The sequence below is a fragment of the Plecotus auritus genome, assembly GCF_963455305.1.
Source record: "Plecotus auritus genome assembly, chromosome: 5".
Lineage (NCBI taxonomy): Eukaryota > Metazoa > Chordata > Mammalia > Chiroptera > Vespertilionidae > Plecotus > Plecotus auritus.
Window position 1 is genome coordinate 98698743 of NC_137776.1, and position 24234 is coordinate 98722976.

Here is a 24234-nt window from a genome sequence, read left to right on the forward strand (position 1 = left end):
AGATGTGAATATGATTAGTGAGAAATACACCTTTTAAAAATAAAAAGCTCATATTCTATGACAGTCTCCACCTGCTTCCTCGCCTGGCCACGCAGCAGGCCAGGTTTTCGTGACCTTTAGGTTCATTTTAATGGTATGCATTAATGAGTTCTAACTCACTTTTCTGATGCCTATTGGTGAGTGGTTCCCATTTTTCACGGTTAAACCTGAGGGAACCACTTTGTAAGTACAACCTTCACACACTCGGTTTACTCATCAGGATGAGTCCCTGGAAGAGGGGCCGCGAGGGCGCTCTGAGCGTGTGGCCCATTGCCAAAGGCCCTCCCGACGCAGGTGCCCATTCCTACTCCCCAGCCAGCGTGTGAATGTTACCCGACCACTTTTTAAAGCAGGAACAAGAGAAATATTTTACTCAACAAACAGTAAAAAGAGTGTTCAATGCGCACACAGCAGTGGAGAGGGAGGAAAGGATGAAGGTGGGGGACAGCAGGAGAGAGGGGGATGGGCTGAGGTGGAGGCCCCTGGAAGGTGCTCCCCAAACATGCGGAAGGAGAAAGACAGGCACGGAGGACACAGGGAGACTCTAAGACAGGCCATGCCCAGAGCAAGGTACAACCATGCGGCACACGTTGGCCAGAGCGCCAGCGGGCAGCCACGAGCCCGTGGCACTGCAGGCACTCGGCCTTCCCAGAGGCCGCCATCCATCTGTCCGGATGCAAAAGAGGAGGAAAGCCCGCCTCCCTTTTCCAAACCAGCTGGGAGGGTCCTCCCAGGGCAGGTGAAGTGAGGCTGCCTCCACCCCAGCCTCCCCACCACGCATGTTCACTGAGGGGGCCGGGTGAGTGAGCTGAGGGTGATGGTGGTGACTCCGTGTCTGAGCAGGTGCCGCACACCCAGAGGCAGGCCGTGCAGGAGCAGGTGGTGGGCGCCGCCCGCCTGCAGTGGCCGCTGCTCTTCTCCAGACTCTTCGAAGTCACCACCTTCTCAGGTGAGGACAGGTGCGGGTGGGGTGCGGGCGGGGTGCAGGCAGGGACGCTGCCCAGGGCCAGTGCGGCCTCACACCCGTCTCCCGGCCAGGCCCCCGGCTGCCCAAGACTCAGCTGATCTTGGCTGTGAACTGGAAGGGGCTGTTCCTCCTGGACCAGCGGGAGCGGGCTCTGCTGGAGCTCTCTTTCCCCGAGATCATGAGTCTGGTCACCAACAGGTGGGTGCCGAGGGCTGCCCAGGTTCCTCTCCTCGGAGCTCAGTCCTTGGGGCTTCGGGAGAGGCGGCAGGAGGGAGGCGCTGCCCCTGGGAGCCCCGCTGGGTGCAGGGTGAGGACTGCCGTGGACAGTGAGGGAGCGCTGACCGCTGGGCATGGCCCTCCGTCTCTGCCACGGGCTGCACTGCCCTCAGGCTCCCCTCACACCCAGTCCTCCTGGGAAGACCTCCTGGGAAGGGCAGGCCACCGTGCCCCCTTGGAGTGCAGTCCTTACAGGCTCCCTCCCGACTGGCCATGTGGAAGGTGCAGGCCATCTGGGCGAGCAATCGGACGGGGCTGGGTGTGTGCCAGGTCACAGAGCAATGCAAGGGCGGCCTTGCAGGCCAGCAGGGCCTCAGCCCCCACCCCGCTCTCCATGACTCTCATCTCCTGAGAATGCCTCCCACCCTTGGGGCCGGCCGGCCTGGGCCTGCAGAGCCCCTCACGGAAGCTCCCGGGGGGCATAGCCATCGTCGCAGTTACCAGTGGCTATAGGGCACACACTGGCCACCACGTCCTGAGGCTGACCACTCTGGGCACCTCCCCACATGCTAGGTCCTCACAGCGCTGCCAGCCTGCACATGAGGACACAGGCATGTGGCTAGGCAGCTCGCCAAGCTCGCCGCACGGCCTCCTCGCAGCTCCCACTGGCTCCTGCAGTGCCCTAGAGCACCAGTGTAGGGCCCTGAGCTCTCACCTCATTTGCCCACCACACTGGCGGTGCCGGGTGGGCCAGCCCTGGCCCTGCCAGTGGCCCCAGACTAGCCCTTCTGGTTCCTCACCTGTAACTCGGGGTGCTGAGGGCTGGGTGGGGGGGCAGAGGAGGCCTCTGTTCACGGGGTCCTTGCCCTCAGGGAGGCCCGGGGCGGCCAGAGGCTGCTGCTCTCCACGCTGCACGAGGAGGAGTACGAGTTTGTGTCGCCCAGCAGCGTGGCCATCGCCGAGCTGGTGGCCGTGTTTCTGGAGGGCCTGAAGGAGCGGTCCGTGTTCGCCATGGCCCTGCAGGACCAGAAGGCCACAGGTGCCTGAGGGCGAGGTGCGGGTGGTGGGTGGTGGCCGTGCGGCATGGGGCGGGCGCAGGGACTTGAGTGGAGAGTGGAGAGAGGACCGCGAGATACTGAGGGGCAGTTTCTGGCAATGCCCTGCCTTACCAGAATAAGGGGCTAACGGCGACTCCACCCTCCAAGGCACCTGGCAGGGCTGTTCCCCGCAGAGAACACGGCCATTGGCCTGATTCCAGCACCACCCAGCAGGCTGCTGTCCCATTTCACAGCCGGAGCCAGAGGCCAGAGGCCAGAGCAGGGAGGCAGCTTGTGCAGGGTCAGCCACTAGGATGGGGATCCATGCAGCTCCTGGGAGAGCGCAGGGGCTGTGGCTGCCGGGCCTGGGAAGGCGGGGCTCGCTGGGAGGCAGGGGAGAACCTGCACCCAATCGTTCCCCCACCCCCCTTCCCAGGGAAGGGGACTATTATGTCACTCTACAAATGAGGGTCACACAGCACCCAGGTTGGCCTGGCGATGCCAGCCGGGCATCTCCCCCTTGTCCACGTGCCCCTTGTCTTGCAGGCCACGGCTCCTGGTCAGGCCTCTGAGCAGGTCTCCCAGAGTGGGGCCGTGGTCAGAGCCCAGCCCTGCCCACCGTCTCTGGCCTGTCGGGCCCTCCAGGGCCCAGGGTCTGGGAGTCCCACCACCGTCCCATCAGAGTGGCCTTGGCCCTCAGCTCTGTCACAGCTTCCTCATCTCAGCAAAGTCAGAGCTGCCTCCACAGAGCTGCGGGCCAGCAGGGCTTTCTACTCTGTGTGACCGGAAGCAGGCGATGCCGCCCTTCTGCCCTTCACGAAGGGGGATTTGCTGATCCTGACAAGGAGCCAGGGGCCGCTGGCGGCTGAGGACTGGGTCCCAGGCCAGAACGACAGGACGGGCAGGACGGGGCTGGTGCTCACCGCCCACCTCTACGTCATCCCTACGCTCACCAAGCCCTCGGCACAGCTGCTGGTAACCTGTCTAATGTGGATGCCCAGCGGGGTCTTAGCTTGGGGCCTGCCTCCCACTGCACAGCAGCAGGGGCCGCCTGGCACCGGGTCAGCCCTGTAGCCCGCCGTCCCTCGGGGGCAACCGTGAGGCTGGCAGCATCTGCGCCATGCCCAGGACAGTGCTTGGTACTCACAGGAGGCTCTATGAGTGGGCACCCTCCCATCCCTCCACCATGGGTGTGTCCTGGGAACAAGCCCATCACGGCCCCAGCCCCCGCTCCAGCCTCAGCCTCATTGAAACCCTGACCCCAGGGGCCCGAGCCTCCCTGCCCTCAGAGCCACTCCACCCCATGTCTGGGGAGGAGTTTGCCCCGTGCCTGCACTCCCAGGCTGAGCACACAGGAACCCTGCCCTGGGAGCACTGGGCAAATGACCAGTTGATGGCGAGTATAAGGTGCCACCTTGGAGCAGCAGGTTCCTTGAGCGCAAGCAATAGCGTGGGCTCACCCTGGCTGGAGGCGCCCCAGGGAGTGGCCTCCTGGCCGTGGCCTGGGAGTGAGGGCAGGCAGGGTAGGAGAGAGGCCCCGAGGAGAGGCGCCCTGGGGAGCTGGTGGCCGAGGACCCCTCCTGAGAGGGAGGCGGAGGGAGGTTGTCTGGTCCCGGCCACACAGCGGTGCCGCCAGCTCCGTGGTCCCGCCCGCCCAAGGCACTGAGACAGCAGGCCAGGTGGAGCCGTGGGAGGGCCTTGTGGGCGGGGCTCCTGGGCACCCACGCCTGTGCCCCCACAGAGCTTGCTGGCGATGTCACCAGAGAAGCGGAAGCTGGCAGCCCAGGTGAGGCGGCCTGCAGAAGCCCTGCCTGAGGAGCAGGCGCCCAAGAAGCTGCACACCCTGGAGGAGTTCTCCTACTCGTTTTTCAGGTGCCACCCCCACCCCCCGCCACCAGGGCCCCCTGAGGCCACAGAGGCCACAGAGGCAGGGGGGTGCCCCTGGTCTCCCCAGGCAAGGAGGCGGCCCTCAGAGCCATCTACCACCACCTGGGGTGGAGTGCTGTGGGCATCCCCACGGGAACCCCACTGGAGCGGGGCTCCCTCTCCAGTGCCAGGCAGTAGGCAGGTGGGGCGGGCCCAAAGGAGCAGCCGGACGGAGAGGAGGGGAGGAGGGCCTCACACCGTTCTGTCCTGCCAGGGCCCCAGAGAAGGAGACAGTCAGCAGAGCTGTGGCGCACCTGGCCCGGGCCCGGGGCCACCTGTGGGCTCACAGCCCGGAGCCCCTGCGGCAGCCTCTGCTCCGGCGCATCCACGCCACTGCAGAGCTGCAGGATGCCGCGTGTCAGATCTTCATCGATATCCTTCCCCAGTGGCCGGCTGGCTCCATGCCATCCCGCGGCGTGGGCCCCCAGGGGCTGGGTCGCACAGGGCGGGGCGGCATGCAGCCCAGGAGGGCGGGCTCAGGCAGGGTGCCCACCAGCCAGCCTATTCTCCCTGACAGCCACACGCATCCTCAGGTACATGGGTGACTACCCGTCCAGGCAGGCCTGGGCCTCCCTGGAGCTCACCGACCAGATCTTTGCGGGGGCCCTCCAGGAGGCTGCTCTGCAGGATGAGGTCTACTGTCAGATCCTGAAGCAGCTGACGCACAACACCAAGAGGTCTGCGGCCGGGCCAAGCCAGGGCCTCCATCCTCACCCGCTCCCAGAGGCTGTGCCCGCTGTTCAGAGGGGGTGGGGGCAGCTCACGGTGGCCACACACCCTGCCAGGCACTCTGAGCAGCCACAGCTGGGCTGACACCTGGTCTGTCCTGCGGACTTCCTGGGGTAGTCACAGCAAGGGACCTTGGCCCTGCCTGGTGCCACCCTGGGCCTCTAACCCACAAAATGGGCACAGTAGCACCTCTGCCAGAGCCTGGGTCTGAAGGCCCTCTTGGCAGCGGGCAGCGGGGCTGTGGGCGCCTGGCGGCTGGTCCCGGGGGAGGTCCAGGCTGAGGGCTCTGTGGCCGCAGGTACAGCGAGGAGCGGGGCTGGCAGCTGCTGTGGCTCTGCACCGGCCTCTTCCCCCCCAGCAAGGCACTGCTGCCCCATGTGCACAAGTTCCTGGACACCAGGAGGGAGTGGCTCCTGGCCCCGGACTGCAGCCGCCGTGTCCAGCGGGCCCTGAGGTGAGCCTGCTAGCACCAGGCCCGCCCAGAGCCCCACGGTGCAGATGTGGGTGTCGTGGGAGGCAGGCCCCGGCCCCCAGCCACTGGGGAGGAAGGGGGAGGCCGCGGGCAAGCTCAGTCCTGGCCACAAGCTCCCCACCCCACAGCTGCCTGTCCAGGGCATGGAGGGCACTGCCTAGAGGCCTCGGGTGACCTGAACACCCAAGCCACCCCCCTTCCGCCCATTCAGAGCAGCCTGCCACCTCCCACCCAGCCTCAGGTCCCCCTGGCTCTCTAGGAGCAGTCCCACTGGGAGGTTAGGGAGGGGGCTGGCCAGGTGGAGGGAAGACAGTGCCCTCAGAGCGGAGTGTCCTGGGCCTCCCACCTCCTCAGAGCCTTGGGTCACAGGGCGGTGCGTCCAGCTGGCTCTGTGTCTCCCCTGGGCCCGTGAGCACCTGGGCAGGGTCGCTGGGCACTTCCCGCCTGTGCTGGCAGGGAGTTGAGTGGTAATTGATCTGGGCAGGGTCGCTGGGCACTTCCCACCTGTGCTGGTGGAGAGTTGAGTAGGTAGTTGATCTGGGCAGGGTGGGAGGATGGTGTGCAGTGTGCCCTCCTGTTCTAGGACAGGCCCCCGGAAGCAGCCCCCCCACCAGGTGGAGGTGGAGGCGGCCGAGCAGAATGTCTCCCGCATCTGCCACAAGGTCTTCCTCCCCAACCACACCAGCCAGGTGAGCCCCGCCCAGACCAGGGCCTTGCTCACCCGAGGAGTGGTAACCCCCCAGAAGCTGTCCGCCCCATGGCACTGGCGCCCTATAACCATGAACAGTGCTGCACCCTGGGTGCTCTGGGCCAATGCCAGGAGGGGGCTGCTAGTGAGTGTGAAGCCGGCCTCCCAGAGGCGCGGGCGGCGAGGCAGAGGGCAGGTGAGGCCCAGGGGCCGGGCTTGCAGCCCTGACGCTGGCAGAGGCCCTGGAAAGGCCCACAGTCTGGCTGCTGGGCTCTCAAGGCAAGTTCAGAGGCTGCACATCTGAGGCCCCAGACAGCAAAGTGCAGCTAAACCACCTGCTGTTCGGCCCGTTTTCTAGAAGGAAGTCTTGCCCTTCTCAGGCCATGGCATGTCCAGCCCATCTTAGGGAGGGGCAGCGGGGCAGGGCCCTGGGAGCTGGGCCTGTCCCAGGGAGGGGCAGCAGGTCAGGGCCCTGGGAGCTGAGCCTGTGCTGAGAGGCCACCTCTGCCCCAGATGCTGGAGGTGGGCGCCCACACCCGGGTGCGGGATGTGTGTGCGAGCGTGGCCACCAGGCTGCAGCTGGCCTCCTGGGAAGGCTGCAGTCTCTTCATCAAGATTGCAGACAAGGTACTGCTGGCAGCTGCCTGGGCAGGGGAGGATGTGGGCAAGGGAGGCAGCTCCACTGTGCTGGCCCGTGTCTTCCCCTCCCCTCCACGCCCCCCCCCCCCCCCCCGCATCTGAAGGGCTATGAGGGCAACGGGGGTGGGCTCACAGAGGGCAACGGGGGTGAGTTCACAGAGCCCACCATGGCCATGCCCCCAGGAGGGCCCTCCCAGGAAGCCCCTTCCCCAAACAGTGCACCCCTTGCCTCCTCCCACCCCTCAGGTCATCAGCCAGAAGGAGGGAGACTTCTTCTTCGACTCTCTGCGGCAGGTGTCTGACTGGGTGAAGAAAAGCAAGCCCCAGAAGGAAGGTGGGTCTGCGGGCAGGCGGGCTCCTCTGGGGTGAAGGGCAGAAGGCCTGTCCGCCCCGTGGGCCAGGTTGGAAGGCTCCCCCGCACCTCCGGCATGGCCATGCCCGTCCATGTATTCCCCCTATGTCCCTCACGTCATGGGGCTGGCCAGGCCAAGGTGGGGAGGGCGGTTAGGGCCCTGCCCTGGGAGCTCCGCAGCGCAGCCCGCAGCCCGGGCCAGGGCGAGGCTAGGGGCGGGCCCAGGACAGATGAAGGGTGTGGGCGTGGGGTTGGACAAGGGCCTGACCCACACAGGGAGGCCCAGGAACCTTTCAAGCAGAGGAGGCGGCAGGAGCAAACCACCAGCGACACGTCGTGGGGTGTCTAGGAGAGCAAGCTGGGCAGTGGCGGGGGCAGCAGTGGGGCCCGGCCATGGGAGGGGTGGGCATGGCCACAGAGCGGGCGACAGGCCAGGCTGGTGCTGACAGCTGCCCCTGCCCAGGGGCCCCACTGACGCTCCCCTACCAGGTGTACTTCATGCGCAAACTATGGCTCAGCGTGGCCCCCGGGAAGGACGTGAACGCAGACACCGTGCTCCACTACCACCAGGTGCCCGGAAGGCTCCCTGGGGGCACCCTCACTCCCGCCCACACCCACCCTGAAGGGAGGAAGGCCCATGAGGGCCCCGAGCTGGCCAGCACCTGTGCCAGCACCCACAGCACTGCTGGGGGGTACGCAGTCTGAGGGCACTGGCCGTTGGCCTGAAGGGCCGACTGTGCAGGGGGGCCACTGTGTCCACAGCAAGACGGCAGATATCTGCCCGCCTCGTCAGGCTCGCTGCCCCTGCAGGAACCCTAGCCCCAGGACCTTAGTTAGCTTCCTGCTGCTCTGCCCTGGTAGGGGTGGGCTGACCCCCTGCCACCTGCCACAGGAGGGGGCATAGGAGGGGGCGGCAGCCTGAGGCCCCACGTGTCCCTTGCCCAGGAGCTGCCCAAGTACCTGCGTGGGTTCCACAAGTGTTCGCGGGAGGACGCAGTCCAGCTGGCAGGCCTCATCTGCAAGGCCCAGTTCGACAGTGACCAGTCCCAGCTGGCGAGCATCTCCAAGGTCCTGGGGGAGCTGGTGCCTGAGAACCTCACGCGCCTGATGTCCCCAGAGGAATGGAGAAAGGTCCCTCCGGTTGCTGGCCAGGGCGGGGGGTGCCCATCCCTGGTGTGGAGGGTGGGCTGGGTCTGAGTGCAGTCTGCCTCCCCATGCCCACACTCCCCAGGGGGCTAAGTGCCCCACCCCGGCCCCCCTGGCCTCAGGCCCTCAGGTGCCGCTCTGGACGGAGGCCTCTGGGCCCATGTGGAGGCCGGATGGCAGGGGCCCCCGCCAGGCCTTCACTGGCCCTCCTCTCCCACAGAGCATCCTTCTGGCCTACAACAAGCACAGGGACAAGACGGTGGAGGAGGCCAAGGTGGCCTTCCTGAGGTGGATCTGCCGGTGGCCCACCTTTGGGTCTGCCTTCTTCGAGGTGAAGGTAGGCCTCGCCCGTGCCCACCTGTGCTTGCCCACGAAATCCCACCCCAGCTCTAGCCCCAGCAGCCTGAGCTCCCCAAACACACAACTTTGGGCAAAGTTGGTCACCAGTTAGAGGGGGCATGGGTGCCTCAGGGAGATGGCCATCCCCCCTCCCCCCACGCTGGGCTGTGACCACCGTGCTCCTCCCCAGCAAACCTCGGAGCCCTCCTACCCGGACATCGTCCTCATCGCCATCAACCGGCACGGGGTTCTGCTCATCCACCCCAAGACCAAGGTAGCAGAGGGCCCCGCAGGATTGGGAGGTGCCAGGGTCCCGAGACCCCACACAAGTGGGCTGTGGCCACCGGCCCTCCACCCGCCCCTGGCACCAGGGACTCTGGATCTGGAGGACCCAGGGCAGCAGCTCTGACTGAGACCCAAGCCTCAGCTGGCCCTCAACACCCACTCTGCCCCAGGAGCTGCTCGCCACCTACCCGTTCACCAAGATTGCCAGCTGGAGCAGCGGCAGCACCTACTTCCACATGGTGCTGGGGAGCCTGGGCCGGGGCAGCCGCCTGCTGTGTGAGACCTCTCTGGTGAGCCCAGGCCTGGGGCCTCCTGGACCCTGGTCCCTTCTCCCAGCTCAAACACAAGACCCAGAGGCACCAGGACAGGGTTCTCCCTCCCCCAGCCCCTGTCCCCCTCCCCCAACTCCTCGCTGCCACCAGGCGTTACTCACTATGGAGGCCGACCGCTTGTGGGCACGGCCAGGAGCGAGGCCTGGAAGTGGGCGAGGAGAAGTGACTCGGAGCTGGGGGCAGGCCTGACGGGGCTGTGGCTCTGGGCCTGTCCATTCTCACCGCCTTGCTCAGGGCATCCCTGAGGCAGAAGCTGAGCATGGCTGGACCTAGTCAAGCCCCACCTGGACCCACAGCCTCTGCTCCCCTTCCTCTGCCAGGGCTACAAGATGGACGACCTGCTGACCTCATACGTGCAGCAGCTCCTGAGCGCCGTGGCCAAGCAGCGAGGCCCGACCTCGGCCCCAGCCAGGCCCTAGCCTGGGGCCCTGCCCACACCACCACCCTTCCCAGCCTGGGTCCTTTCATGCCGCCCTCTCCCCAAAACACACACACTCCACAGCCCTCGGCAGGCACTCCAGGCAGGACCCTCCCCGGGGTGCTGACCATGGGCCAAAGGAGAGAGCCCAGGACGGGCAGGGGTGTCAGGCCTCGAGGCTGGTGGATGGATGGAAGGCTGAGACACCCCCCAAGAATGTTCAATAAAACTTCCTGAGCAGTGGGTATGTCAGTGAGAGGAGAGGAGGGGCCAGTGCACAGGGGTCTGGGGCACTGGCCACAAAGAGCCTCTTCCAGAAAAAGCCAAAAGCATTGTGACAACTCCATCTTCAGAGAACCGCTTTGCTGGTTTCCACTCCCTCCCCCCTCCCTCCCTCCATCCCTCCCTTCTGCTTCCAGGGAGAGCCCTCTCCCCACACCCCCTCCTTCCCCTGCTGGGATGAAGGGGCCACTGGTCCATGCCAGGAGGCCAGGGAGAGGGAGCGGCTGCTGGCTGCAGCCTCGGCCCAGGCAGGAGGCAGAACTGGAGCCCGCCTTGGAGGCCTGCTTCACCCCTGCACTGGCAGCGCCACCCCCCACCCACCAGGCCATCCTGCAGCCCTGCTGGGGCCTGGTGGGCAGCACTGGGGCCTCCTGGCTGCCTGGCTCTGCTGCTGAAGTGTCCACAGCCCGGAGCAGTGTGTCCAAGGGCCACACCCACCGCCAGACCCGCCACAAACCAGGCCACGTCATGTGAATGAGCCTTTATTCGCTGCGTGCGTGTGCGTGAGCCACACCAAGTCCTGTGCGGCCTCAAGGAAGCGCCCTCCCCGGCCCCACCACTTCATGTGTCCTGGGGGTGGGGGTGGGGAAAAGGGACTGCAGTGACCACAGAGGAGCTTGGGGAACCTTGGTGGCCCAGGCCCGGAGCAGGTGGGGGCGGGGGTGGCCAAGACCAGCTTCCAGTGAGGAAGCCTCTGAATGGGGGTGGGGAGAGGGAAGGTAGGACCTGCTGGCCTAGGTTGGCACAGGGATCCCACTGGCCAAGGGAGTGTGTGGCTCAGGCATGGCTCCCAGGGGCCCCTTCTGCATGGCCCTGGCATGCACACAGGGCCCCTCTGGGGATGGCACAGGTCTGCCAAGCGGGCTGGGAGCAGGGCCCACTCTGGGCCAGGTGGTGGGCACAGGCCTGTCATGGCTGACCCAGCACTGCAGAGGAGGGAGAGGACCCCCCCACACCAGGGGAAGGGGAGCCCTGGGAGTGCTGACAGGAAGTGGGGAGTGCTGACAGAGGGAGGGGGAGGGGGGAGTGCTGACAGAGGGAGGGGGAGTGCTGACAGGGAGGGGGGAGTGCTGACAGAGGGAGGAGGAGGGGGGAGTGCTGACGGAGGGGGGAGTGCTGACAGAGGGAGGGGGAGGGGGGAGTGCTGACAGAGGGAGGGGGGAGTGCTGACAGGGAGGGGGGAGTGCTGACAGAGGGAGGAGGAGGGGGAGTGCTGACAGAGGGGGGGAGTGCTGACAGGAAGGGGGAGTGCTGACAGAGGGAGGAGGAGGGGGGAGTGCTGACAGAGGGGGGAGTGCTGACAGGGAGGGGGGAGTGCTGACAGAGGGAGGAGGAGGGGGGAGTGCTGACAGGGAGGGGGGAGTGCTGACAGAGGGAGGGGGAGGGGGGAGTGCTGACAGAGGGAGGGGGAGTGCTGACAGGGAGGGGGGAGTGCTGACAGAGGGGGGGTGCTGACAGAGGGGGGGGAGTGCTGACAGAGGGAGGGAGTGCTGACAGAGGGAGGGGAGGGGCAAGCCCAGCAGGAAGGAAGGAGATGAGGCTGAGAGGAGGCCTCCTAGGGGGAGCTGGGGCGGGTCTTCCGGGCAGCCAGGTCCGACAGCTTCTTCAGCCGCTTCTTCAGCTCCAGGGGGAAGTTCTCGTAGCATCTCTTACACACTGGCTTCATATCAAACTCCACAAACTTGTTCCTGGGAAGGCAGTGTGGGCAGGAGAACCAGGTCCCCAGCCACCCTCCCAGCCAGAAACCAAGCCCAGGTGAACTTCCGGGCAAGGCCACCTGGGTGAGATGGGCCTCCAGCCTCCCTTTCCTCCGAAAGGCTCCTCTCAGACCCTGACCCTCAGAACCCCGCTCCCGCTGTCCTCAGGAATGTGGGCTCCTCACAGGCGCAGCACCTGCCCCCTCCTGCTTCTCCCAGGAGCCAGGGCTGACTCCCCCCTGTGTATGCTGCTCCCTGGGTTGGACGGCCTCCCCCCAGAGCCCAGTGTCCTTTCCAGTGTGCTGCCCCTCCTCCCACAGTGCCCCTCCTCCTCCTCCCACAGTGCCCCTCCTACTCCTCTTCCTCCTCCCACAGTTCCCCTCCTCCTCCTCCCACAGTGCCCCTCCTACTCCTCTTCCTCCTCCCACAGTTCCCCTACTCCTCCTCCTCCTCCCCCCACAGTGCCCCTCCTAATCCTCTTCCTCCTCCCACAGTGCCCCTCCTCCTCCTCCTCCTCCCACAGTGCTCCTCCTCCTCCTCCTCCCACAGTGCCCCTCCTCCTCTTCTTCCCACAGCCTCTCCTCCTCCTCCTCCTCCTTCTCCTCCTCCTCCTCCCACAGTGCCCAGGAGAGGCCTAAGGAGAGGCAGGGCCCCACCCACGGCACCCAGCACCTGGGGCCACAGCACTTACTTAAGGGTGAGCTTGCTGTGGCAGGCGGAGCAGGAGAAGCATCTCGCACACCAGGCTTTGTTGAGGGCTGACAGCACTATGAGTGCAGAGGACCAGGCTCAGCAACCTCTCCCAGGCCACCCAGGCCCAGCTCAGAGGGGGGCCGCTGGGCCCACAGCCGCAGGACCCGCAGCCAGAGGGACAGCAGGGAAGGGGGGGCACGTGGCAGAAGCCTTACCATCACCCTCGATCACATGGCTGCAGCTGTAGCAGACATCCCCGAAGAGCTGCAGACCAGGCAGATGTCAAACACAGGCAGGGGCGTCCCAGCCCAGGGCCAGGGGATGCTATGGCTCCCCCCACCCCCCGCCCCCCCGCAAAGCTCTCAGCCTCCACCTGGGCCTTGGGGCCCTCCTGCCAGGATACAGCCTCGCGCCCGAGGCGAGGAACCCCTGGCCCATCAGAATCGCCCCTGGGAGGGATCCCAATGCCCCTTTGCTCCTCTGCCGTCCCTGAGGGTGTGGTCAGGTAGTCGCTGCTTCTCACCAGAGCAGCTGGCAGCCTTGCCAGGCATAGCAGGAGTGGGAGGTGATGGCACAGGTCACAGGTCAGGCCCACAGGAGGCCTGGCCATGAGGCCCCTTTCTCAAGTGAGAACGGGCAGAGAGGGCCTCGGGGTCTGAGCGGCACACTGGGAGCCGGGCCCAGGGTGTGCCTGGAGGCTGCCCCGTTGAAGCCTTCCCAGCAGGCCTCCTGCCTTCCCAGGCCCCAGCCCCGGGCAGGGCCTGCCCCCCACTCTGCACTTCACCTGGCTGTAGTGGGTTTCACAGTAGGCCAGGCCCTTCCTCTCATAGTGCCGGTGCCCCCGGAACGGCTTCTCGCACTTGGCACAGACAAAGTGCTGGGGGGAGAAGGGGGGTCGGGCACCTCAGGCCGGAGCAGTGACCCTGAGACAGGACCAGGGGCGGAAGCTCCTTGCTGGGGTCACAGGTCCTGGGGCAATGGGGCTGCTACCTCCAGGGACCGCCCCTGGGTCAGGAGACCCTGCGCCTCCCCTAAGGCCCAGTGAGTGATATGCACAGCCCGCACCCTCTGGGCCTGCTCCACCCCAGCCACCTGGACCCCAGTTGTCAGGGGCTGGGCCTGCGCATGCTGTACGGTAGGGGCTGCTCTGCTATTTGAATGGAGCCTCTGGGGAGGCTCCTCAGAGACGCTGCATCTTCCCCTTGGGCAAGGGCTCAGCCACCCGGGGGCTGGGTCACACCTCCCCACGCATGCACTCATGTCCCAAAGATGCTGCCAGGCAGAACTTCAGGGCAGAGCAGGCCAGGGCCTCGGCCCAGGCAGTGCTGTCCAAAGAGAGCCACAGTGCAGGGAGGCCTCCCGGTGCCGCAGGGAGACACCGAGGGGCCCCCAGCAGCTCATTCAGCGTCTGGGCCCACACGGGGCTGCAGACAGCTCGTGATGTCAGCCACAAACCCTCACCCAGGACCCTGGGGTCCTCTAGAAGGCAACCACAGGAGGGGGAGGGAAGGAGGGGGAGAGGCAGGGGGGAGGGAGGGAGGGGCGGGGGGAGGAAGGGAGGAGGAGGAAGGAAGGGAGGGGAGGGAGAACAGGGGGAGGGAGGGAGGAAGGGAGGGAGGGAGGGAGGGGGAGGGAGAAAGGAGGAGGGAGGAAGGGAGGGGAGGGAGAACAGGGGGAGGGAGGAAGGGAGGGGAGGGAGAACAGGGGGAGGGAGGGAGAGGTCCCCATTCATACAGAAGAGCTGGCGCCAGGGCAGGATGTGGAGGGAAGGTGCCGGCTGGTGCCACCACTCGGCCTGGACTGGGACTGTGGCCGAGAGCGGGGCGCTCATCCTGCCCCCAGCCTTGCTCACCTCCACATGCCACTGCTTGCCCAGCGCATTGACCACACGGCCCTCGATGGGCCGGCGGCAGGCTCCGCAGATGGGGACTCCCATCTTGTCGTGGCACGGCAGGCAGTAGAGCTCCCCCTTCAGCTCCCGGGCCTCAGCGGTCAGCTCCTTCCTAAAGCAGCCCACAGCCCCTGAGGTCCCCACCTCCCCAGGGCCCACCTGTCTGAGCCCCTGAGGTCCCCACCTCCCCAGGGCCCACCTGTTGGAGCCCCTGAGGTCCCCACCTCCCCAGGGCCCACCTGTCTGAGCCCCTGAGGTCCCCACCTCCCCAGGGCCCACCTGTTGGAGCCCCTGAGGTCCCCACCTCCCCAGGGCCCACCTGTCGGAGCCCCTGAGGTCCCCACCTCCCCAGGGCCCACCTGTCTGAGCCCCTGAGGTCCCCACCTCCCCAGGGCCCACCTGTCTGAGCCCCTGAGGTCCCCACCTCCCCAGGGCCCACCTGCAGGAGCCCCAGCAGTGTCAGCCCCGGGAGCAGGACCTGGGCAGGAGGCTCCGGGACCTCTGGCTTGGGCACAGCACATACAGATGGTGGCTGACCTCACTGCCATGTCCCAGCAGTGCGTTCTCAGGCCCCTCCGCACCAGACAGGCCGGGCTCACAGCCTCTCTTCCCTCTCCACCTCTCTACCAGCAGCACCCTCCTAGACCTGCCCCCCGCCTTTGATTCCCTGCTGTCAGCCCCTTTCGGGGCCCAGCCCCCTCATGCCCTAAGCAAGGGGCCTCCCGCCCCCAGGCACCCAATCCTCTGCCCACCCCTGCCCACGCCTGGTACCTGCAGTGGGTGCAGCTGAAGTGGTCGGGGTGGTAGTGGTCACTCCTGAACATGAGGGGCTGCTCCTCAATGACCAGGTGGCACCGCTGGCAGACGTGCTTGCCCAGGCCCTTGGCCTTCTCCCGGCTGTGGCAAGGCCGGCACAGGTGTCTGTGGGAAGTGGCAGGCATTGGGAGATGCCCACCCGCTCCTCTCAGAAGCTGGCGCCTCCTAAAGCAGAGCCCCCGCTCCACCCCCTCCCCCTCCCCACATTCAGGACAGAGCAGCAAACATGAGGGCTCTTCTCTCCCTGTCTCCTGAGCCTAGGACATTGTGTGGACAAGAGTAGACATTTCACTGACTTTTGCTAAGAAATTAGTTTATTTTTCAAATGTCTCCCAACAGGCATGAGTGGTCACATGGCCACTGTCAGCGACCCCCGGCATGTCCAGCAGAGCAGCCAGGAGGGACAAGAGGGCCTGCCCTTCCTTTAGGTTCGCCACAGGGGCAGCGCGTCTGCAGGCTCTGTGTGCAAAGAGGAGCCGTGGCGCCAGCAGAGGCACCAACCAGGGGATGTCCCCACAGGCTCCTCTGTGAGGCCCGGGGGTCTTGGTGCTGCCCCTGCCCTGGGCAGCGGCTGTGGCCGCCACGGAGATCAACCAGCAGGGCTCTGCTCCCCTGGCCTCGGGGTGCCGGGTCCCCAGGCCAAGATGTCCAGAGGCACACTCCTTCCCCACCGACCTCCATCTGCAAGTGCCTGGGGCACACGCCCCCTTCCGGGCTCCCAATCCACTTCATCCCTGGGTTCCCCTGGTAATCGAGGGCTGCCCCTCACGCTTCAGGCCCCCTTGTGGGCAGGGCCAAGGGTCAGGGCAGAGGGCTCTCAGCAGGTGGGTGGGCAGGGCAGGGCAGGGCCTGCTCCCTCTGGGTCTGGGCTCCACGCTGGTCTCTGCCCACCTGGTTTCTATCCTTCTCCCCAGGGGGTGTGAATGGCAAGGGGCTCGAAATGAGTGCCCGCAGCCGCTTGCTCAGCAGCCGAGGCTCCCAGCCGCGCTGTCTCCCAGGCAGCAGCTCCAGAGGAGCCTGTGGCGAGGAGTGAACAAAGGCAGTGGCACAGGAGAAGGGCGGGCATTGTTCCCGGGACAGCACGGCCAGACCCAGGCTGGTAGCTGCTCAGCCTGAGACCCTGGCGCCCTGTCCGTTCATGGCCTCGGCTTTCAGCTCTGTGACTCGGGTTTCCCCTTTTCAGTCCCTAGATCCTTGAAGCCCAGTGGGCTCTCCTCACCCCACTGTCACCCAGACGTCTGGGCCCCAGCCCCCCGGGGCCCTGCCATAGCAGGCCTGGGCGAGGCCACTCTCCCGACGCCTTGCAGGTGGCCCTGCCACCATGCGTGCTGCCTCCCGCATGCAGCGACTAGTGGGTTCTCTTATCATTAGAACAACATTCAACCCACATGGGGTAATTTTTGTTTCAGAGCTACAGAAATTAGCACAACTCCCCACAATTCTGTTGCAATGACCTCAAAGTCTCTGTGGGCAGTCACCCCAACCACAGAAATGCCCTGCTCAGGGCAGCAGCTGACACCCTCATCTCGAGCCAGTGTGAGCCAGCTCTTCCAGAGCACCCTCCGGGCACGGCGGGCGGGGACCAGCAGGCAGACTCGAGGAGCCCAGCTCTCCTGACGGAACCCCGGATGGGCAATTGACAGGCCTGACCCCTGCAGATCTGAAGGCAACTGCGGAGTATTTTTCCAGGTGGAATGAAGATGGAGCCTGAGAATTCCAGTTTCAAGTTGCACACACACACACTGGGGTTCAAGTCCTGCTCTGCCACTTCCCAGTGGCTTGTAGCTGGCGAGCTCCTCCTCCTGAGCCACATAGGTCTGCAGGGGGCAGCCATCCCCACGCGGGGCAGGGCCCGCAACCAGCAGGCTAAGGCAGTATAAGTTTAAGGTAGCTACTCCACAAGATGGCTACAAACAAACATATTTCACATTTTAACTAAAATATTTAAAAGTCTTTTGAAATTAAAAATGGTAGCTTGGTGCCCATGCCACCGGATATATCATTTTTGGAAAGATGGAGGAACAGCCTCTGCGTGAGGGTCTCAGAGCAGCAAACACTCCCAGCCTTAGCCCCCAGGAGGTCTAGGGGGCCAGTGGGAGGTGGGCAGCCTCCAGTGAGAGGAGCCCACACGCAGGCCCGGCCGGCTGAGCCGCCTGAGGTGCAGACAGCGCCATTATGAGGCTGGCAGCAGCTGGCCGGCAAGATAAAGGCCGTAGCTGTGCCCAAATGGAGCCTAATTATCCGGGGAGGACACAGGGCCCCACATCAGGTGTCCTGAAAAGATCCCGTCATTCAGCAAACAAGACACCCCAGCCTCTCCCTCCCCATTCACCAGGCCCCTCACTGTCTCCTATGCAGGCTTGGGAGCCTGAGCCAGTTGCCATGGCAGACAGACCCTCCCCACCTCACCCCCCCAGTGGTAGGAAATTGTCCCCTTCTGAAATGGCTAGTTGTGTCTGTCAGTCCCAGCAGCCCCGCACCCACCCGCGCCACGCAGCAGCTTCCAGGACAGGCACACTCGGCCTCTGTGGTGCTCGGGCCCAGCTGGGGCGAGGGCTCTGGGGACACACTGGACACTCACAGCCCCGAGGCAGCAGGGCCTTGGAGGGCCCAGCACAAGGGACCCTTGGGGATGAAGCGGCCTTTGAGAGCCAGAAGGGCTGCCGCCTCCCCTCCTCTCCTTAAATAGCTGGCCTCCCGCCGCCCACCTGCACAAGCTCAGCACCCAGCCTTCCTGTCTCCACCTGCGCAGAGGTAAGGGCGGGCGGGAAGGTAAGGGTGGGCAGGGAGGTAAGGGTGGGCGGAGGGCGGGCGGCGTGGGGGTGCCTGTCCCTGAGGTGCCTCTGTGGTGGTGATGGGACCTACCTACGAAGACACCCTGTCTAACCAGAGCGGCCCCTAGCAGAGTCCCTGCCCACAAGTTTAAGGTAACTACTCCACAAGGAGCTGCCCCGAGCCACCCAGCTCCTCACCACGAGGCCACTGTGCCCGGCATGAGCCAGATGCAGCAGCCGCAGGGAGAGGAGCCAGCTGCCTGCCTGCCCAGGACGCACTGAGGCCTCCTACAATGGCCACGCCTGCCCGTCGCTCACCTTGCCCACAGCCCTGCTGCCCTGTGGCACTGCCCGGGCCACTCCAGGCCCTCGGCCTCACCCCTGAGCAGGGCAGGTGGAGAATGGAATGCAGACCATCCTGCATAAATCCATATCAAACCCCTAGCGGGAGGGACAGGGAAACAAGCTGAAAGCGTTTTGAAACTAAGTCTCTGTCTAGAGCGGCGCACACAGCCCTCAGCAGGTAGGAGGCTGGGACTCTGGGCCAGAAGCAGAGAGCCAGGCGCTGGCGCGGGGCCAGGGCCTTGTGGCCTGTGTGGTCATGCAGGGCCCACGCTTGGACGAGCTCTGCTGTCACCATCTTAAGACAAGGGCCCTGCATTTCATGTTGCACTGAGCCCCCCAAGTTTTGTCACTGGCTCTGGGGCCAGACCCCATGCAGGAGGCGCTGAGCTAGGAGACAGCTCCGTGCAGGCAGCCAGCCAGCCACACCCAGCTCTGACCTCAAGGGCTGTGGGCCCATCCCAGCAGCAAGGCCTGTCATGCTGGGTGTCCCTGCTGAGTCTGACCTCCAACTCCCAGGCTATGGCCCAGCCAAGTGACCTTGGGCAAGTTCGCCGACTCAAGGCTCAGATTCCTACTCTGCAAAATAGGGTCCCTGAGGCCTGCCTCTGAGGACTGTGCCTGGCAGAGCTGACAGCCGCCAGGAGCAGTCTGCTGGGAAGGCCTGCGGGGCGTGGCCTAGAGGGAGAGCACCCAGCTGGCCCCTCAGCAGCCATCCCTCATCCCTGGGCTCCAAAAGGCCCAGCCTCTCCCCCAGCCTCCCTTCCTCCCCCTGCCCCTCCCACACATACACACAGGTCACACACACCTGGAAACAGCAGGAAAACCATCTCCAAATGCTAATTTCAGGCATCCTGCAATTCTCTGGAGCCAGAGGGGATCATTTGGGTGGGGAAAAACCATGGGTCCCTTCAAAAATTAAAAAATACTATATAATAAAGAGGTAATATGCAAATTAACCATCACGCCCCCACAAGATGGCTGCCTATGACCAGGCCAGCAGGGGGGTTAGTGAGGGATGACCAAACGACTGAACAAGCAGGCTGCGTGGGGCGACCAGGCTGGCAAGGGGAGTAGTTGAGGGCGACCAGGCCAGCTGTGGGGGGAGGGAGCAGTAAGAGGCAACCAGGCCAGCAGGGGGGGGGGGGTAGTTAGGGGTGATCAGGCCAGCACGCAGAGGCAATGAGGGGCTATCAGGCCAGTGGAGGGGGGTGGGGAGCAGTTAAGGGTGACCAGGCAGACAGGCAGGTGAGTGATTAGAAGCCAGTGGTCCAGGATTGTAAGAGGGATGTCCGACTGCCAGTTTAGGCCTGATGCCAGGGATCTGGCCTAAACCGGCAGTCAAACATCCTCCAAGAAGTTCCGGGTTGGAGAGGGTGCAGGCTGGGCTGAGGGGACCCCCACCGTGCACGAATTTTTGTGCATCGGGCCTCTAGTGTGATATAATTAGTTGTACACTCTCTCCATCCCTTAAAGCAGGGGTCCTCAAACTACGGCCCGAAGGCCACATGCGGCCTGCCGAGGACATTTATCCGGCCCGACGGGTGCCACTGCCTGTCCTGCTTAGCAGCTGACTCGTCCCGGGCCCGCAGTGCGCAAAGGAATTTGTTCATAGTTGTTTTTTTAAACTATAGTCCGGCCCTCCAACTGTCTGAGGGACAGTGAACTGGCCCCCTGTTTAAAAAGTTAGAGGACCCCTGCCTTAAAGCAATCAGCAGCTGCTGCTCCCTGCTGCTGCCACACATTGCCCCTGGGCCACTCCCTGCTCCCTCACATTGCCCCTGGGCCACTCCATGCTCCCTCACATTTCCCCTGGGCCACTCCTTGCTCCCTCACATTGCCCCCGGGCCACTCCCTGCTGCTCACTCACATTGCCCCTGGGCCACTCCCTGCTCACTCACATTGCCCCTGGGCCACTCCATGCTCCCTCACATTTCCCCTGGGCCACTCCCTGCTCCCTCACATTGCCCCTGGGCCACTCCCTGCTCACTCACATTGCCCCTGGGCCACTCCCCGCTGCTCACTCACATTGCCCCTGGGCCACTCCCTGCTGCTCACTCACATTGCCCCTGGGCCACTCCTTGCTCCCTCACATTGCCCCCGGGCCACTCCCTGCTGCTCACTCACATTGCCCCTGGGCCACTCCCTGCTCACTCACATTGCCCCTGGGCCACTCCATGCTCCCTCACATTTCCCCTGGGCCACTCCCTGCTCCCTCACATTGCCCCTGGGCCACTCCCTGCTCACTCACATTGCCCCTGGGCCACTCCCCGCTGCTCACTCACATTGCCCCTGGGCCACTCCCTGCTGCTCACTCACATTGCCCCTGGGCCACTCCCTGCTGCTTCCTCACATTGCCCCTGGGCCACTCCCTGCTGCTCACTCACATTGCCCCTGGGCCACTCCCAGCTGCTCACTCACATTGCCCCGGGCCACTCCCTGCTGCTCACTCACATTGCCCCTGGGCCACTCCCTGCAGCTCACTCACATTGCCCCTGGGCCACTCCCTGCTCCCTCACATTGCCCCTGGGCCACTCCCTGCTGCTCACTCACATTGCCCCTGGGCCACTCCCTGCAGCTCACTCACATTGCCCCTGGGCCACTCCCTGCTGCTCACTCACATTGCCCCTGGGCCACTCCCTGCTGCTCACTCACATTGCCCCTGGGCCACTCCCTGCTGCTCCCTCACATTGCCCCTGGGCCACTCCCTGCTCACTCACATTGCGCCTGGGCCACTCCCTGCTGCTCCCTCACATTGCCCCTGGACCACTCCCTGCTGCTCACTCACATTGCCCCTGGGCCACTCCCTGCTGCTCACTCACATTGCCCCTGGGCCACTCCCTGCTGCTCACTCACATTGTCCCTGGGCCACTCCCTGCTCACTCACATTGCCCCTGGGCCACTCCCTGCTGCTCCCTCACATTGCCCCTGGGCCACTCCCTGCTCACTCACATTGCCCCTGGGCCACTCCCTGCTGCTCCCTCACATTGCCCCTGGGCCACTCCCTGCTCACTCACATTGCCCCTGGGCCACTCCCTGCTCCCCACTCACATTGCCCCTGGGCCACTCCCTGCTGCTCACTCACATTGCCCCTGGGCCACTCCCTGCTGCTCACTCACATTGCCCCGGGCCACTCCCTGCTGCTCACTCACATTGCCCCAGGCCACTCCCTGCTGCTCACTCACATTGCCCCTGGGCCACTCTCTGCTCACTCACATTGCCCCTGGGCCACTCCCTGCTCACTCACATTGCCCCTGGGCCACTCCCTGCTGCTCCCTCACATTGCCCCTGGGCCACTCCCTGCTGCTCACTCACATTGCCCCTGGGCCACTCCCTGCTCCCTAACATTGCCCCTGGGCCACTCCCTGCTGCTCACTCACATTGCCCCTGGGCCACTCCCTGCTGCTCACTCACATTGCCCCTGGGCCACTCCCTGCTCCCTCACATTGCCCCTGGGCCACTCCCTGCTCCCTCACATTGCCCCTGGGCCACTCCTTGCTCCCTCACATTGCCCCTGGGCCACTCCCTGCTCCCTCACATTGCCCCTGGGCCACTCCCTGCTGCTCACTCACATTGCCCCTGGGTCACTCCCTTCTCACTCACATTGCCCCTGGGTCACTGGCAGGCCCAGCCTCTCTGTGAGGAAAGAGCTCAGGAGCTCAGTGTGTTGAGGAGGGCCAATGAGAAAAGTCAGGCTGAACCAGCACCCCAGAACCTGGACAGTTCCTACACCAGTTCCTACCAGCTCCCTCCCCTCAAGGGGCTGCTGTGCAGACTGAGCCATGTCCGTGCCCCTGGGCACAGCCACTCCTCATGCCAGCCCTTACACAGGCATTAAAGGACTTGCTCCAGGTTCCAGGCTCCTCAGCAGAGCCAGGCTCAGCCAGGAGAGCAACCCGCCCTCGACTGCTGGGAGGTGCTTCTCCTGGCACAGCCCTTCTCCTGCCCAGCAGTCCTCCCTCCCCCGCCCCCAGCCAGGAGCCTCTGGAGAGCTTGTGTGCACCCAGGGCATGAGCAGCAGGGCCAGGAGGCCCAGCCCTCTCCTGCTGCACCTCCCCCTCCAGGCCTGGGAGGGGTTGGGTGTTTGGGTGGAACATACCCTCTTCCTTTTGGATCTCCTGAGCATCCCAGTATCAAAACAAGTGCATGTTACCGTGTCTGTGGGGGAGAACCAGGCTCGCCAGCTGTAAAACAGCTGCTGCCAAGGCTGGCCCTGGCCTTCTGTGTGGGTGCAGCAGGCAGGTGTGCTCCCAGCCCGACCTCTCGGGGGTCCTGGGACACAGAATGCAGGCCTCTGGCCCCTGGGACACGGCCCACACTGCGTTGCTAGTGACTCTCCTCTGTGGCAGTGCCAGAGCTGTGGCAGGGGCTGGCCGGAGAGCAGGCACAAGCGGCCACACTCCACACCACCACCCTGGGGGAGTGCCCAGGCATCAGAGAGCAGGATCCACCTGGCCCCACCAGAGCCGGAGAGGGGCTAGCAGGGCTCCGCAAGCGAGGCTTTGGGGACCAGGTAACCTACTCCCTGCCCACCAGGAATGGGGCTCAGGGCCCACGTACCACCCTGCCCTCAGACAGCACACCTGAGGACCCCTCCCCATCCTCCCGCCCCCAGAGCCTCAGACACACTGGTTGGCTCCCCACCCCCCAGGGCTGACTCTGTGGGGTCTGAGACAATGGAGTCCACCCCCTGCCCCCGCCCCTGGCAGAGCCTTCACACAGGCAGGTGTATCCCACAGCAGCCAGAAAGCACCAGGCCCTGGTTCTGTTGTGCGTCTTGGTAACGTTCAGGAAGCCCGTGGCACAGATGGACCAGGAGGTGTCCCCAGGCCCCCACGCAAGGCCGCGCTCTACTGGGGCCCTTCCTCTCTTCCTCCAGGCTGTTCCGGGCTCTGCCTCCAGCCGCAGCATGAACGGCCTCGAGGGGGCCTCTGGGCTGGCAGCCAACGGTTCTCTGGCGGCGGCGGACCCGTGTGGCCAGGAGACGCGGCTGGAGAACGTGCTCTTAGCCTCCTTCTACCTCCTGGATTTCCTCCTGGCTTTTGTGGGCAATGCCTTGGCCTTGTGGCTCTTCCTCCGGGACCACAGGGCCGGCACCCCTGCCGACGTGTTCCTGATGCACCTGGCTGTGGCCGACTTGTCCTGCGTGCTGGTCCTGCCCACGCGCCTGGTCTACCACTTCTCGGGGAGCCACTGGCCCTTCGGGGAAATCCCGTGCCGCCTCACCGGCTTCCTCTTCTACCTCAACATGTACGCCAGCATCTACTTCCTCACCTGCATCAGCGCCGACCGCTTCCTGGCCATTGTGCACCCCGTCAAGTCCCTCAAGCTCCGCAGGCCCCTCTATGCTCACCTGGCCTGCGCCTTCCTCTGGGTGGTGGTGGCTGTGGCCATGGCCCCACTGCTGGTGAGCCCACAGACCGTGAGGACCAACCACACGATCGTCTGCCTGCAGCTGTACCGGGAGAAGGCCTCCCCCCACGCGCTCGTGTCCCTGGCGGTGGCCTTCACCTTCCCATTCGTCATCACGGTGACCTGCTACCTGCTGATCATCCGCAGCCTGCGGCAGGGCCCCCGCGTAGAGACACGCCTCAGAAGCAAGGCTGTGCGCACAATCGCCCTGGTGCTGGCCATCTTCCTGGTCTGCTTCCTGCCCTACCACGTGCACCGGTTCATCTACGTGCTGCGTCGCAGCAGCAGCACATCCTGCGCAGCCCAGCGCGCCCTGGCCCTGGGGAACAGGGTCACCTCCTGCCTCACCAGCCTCAACGGGGCACTGGACCCCATCGTGTACTTTTTTGTGGCTGAGAAGTTCCGCAACACCCTGTGCAACCTGCTCTGCGGCCAGGGGCTCACGGTGCCACCCCCTAGCCTGGGAGGGAGAACCAACGAGAGCTCGGTGAGCGCCAGGTCAGAGCTGTAGGTGAGCCCAGGCCAGAGCTGTAGGTGAGCCCAGGCCAGAGCTGTACCCAGGCCAGAGCTGTGAGCTTCTCCCCAGCCACACTCTGAGGAAAGACAGGGAATCCGCAGATCACTCCCGCCCCTCCCAGGTCAGACCTCATCACCCAGAGCCCAGTTCTGTGGTTCTGTTTCACCCGATGCACAAAACCCTAAAAAGGAAGAACCCTCTGCAGGCTGCCTTGCGGTCTGTGGG

General features: G+C 64.9%; 3 protein-coding genes across 4 annotated transcripts in view; 2 read left to right on the forward strand and 1 right to left on the reverse strand.

Annotated features, from left to right (window-relative positions):
* MYO7B (myosin VIIB) overlaps positions 1–9828 on the forward strand; it is a gene marked incomplete at its 5' end in the record, with an annotated part of 83499 nt that extends 73671 nt beyond the window's left edge. For both annotated transcript variants that reach the window (XM_080667891.1, XM_080667892.1), the window contains 17 exons: positions 883–988; positions 1078–1204; positions 2095–2261; positions 3053–3234; positions 4001–4131; positions 4400–4570; positions 4719–4862; positions 5213–5368; positions 5970–6075; positions 6588–6701; positions 6960–7047; positions 7529–7635; positions 8011–8196; positions 8432–8548; positions 8741–8824; positions 9006–9125; positions 9488–9828. In XM_080667891.1, coding sequence (XP_080524017.1) covers positions 883–988; positions 1078–1204; positions 2095–2261; positions 3053–3234; positions 4001–4131; positions 4400–4570; positions 4719–4862; positions 5213–5368; positions 5970–6075; positions 6588–6701; positions 6960–7047; positions 7529–7635; positions 8011–8196; positions 8432–8548; positions 8741–8824; positions 9006–9125; positions 9488–9586 — 2205 coding nt within the window. In that variant the 3' untranslated portion in view covers positions 9587–9828. The remainder of the gene's footprint in view (positions 1–882; positions 989–1077; positions 1205–2094; positions 2262–3052; positions 3235–4000; positions 4132–4399; positions 4571–4718; positions 4863–5212; positions 5369–5969; positions 6076–6587; positions 6702–6959; positions 7048–7528; positions 7636–8010; positions 8197–8431; positions 8549–8740; positions 8825–9005; positions 9126–9487) is intronic.
* A 507-nt stretch (positions 9829–10335) lies between these two features.
* The window catches only part of LIMS2 (LIM zinc finger domain containing 2), a 45960-nt gene continuing 32061 nt past the window's right edge, over positions 10336–24234 (reverse strand). Inside the window, exons 5-10 of the mRNA XM_080668674.1 lie at positions 14920–15069; positions 14110–14260; positions 13042–13134; positions 12473–12521; positions 12256–12331; positions 10336–11555 (exon numbers count right to left, since the gene is read on the reverse strand). Of these exons, the coding sequence (XP_080524800.1) occupies positions 11423–11555; positions 12256–12331; positions 12473–12521; positions 13042–13134; positions 14110–14260; positions 14920–15069 (652 nt within the window). The 3' untranslated portion in view covers positions 10336–11422. The remainder of the gene's footprint in view (positions 11556–12255; positions 12332–12472; positions 12522–13041; positions 13135–14109; positions 14261–14919; positions 15070–24234) is intronic.
* GPR17 (G protein-coupled receptor 17) lies at positions 22975–24003 on the forward strand (the record flags this gene model as incomplete). Its single annotated transcript, XM_080670154.1, has 1 exon — positions 22975–24003. Exon 1 carries the CDS (start codon positions 22990–22992, stop codon positions 24001–24003), a length of 1014 nt encoding a protein of 337 aa, XP_080526280.1. The 5' UTR covers positions 22975–22989.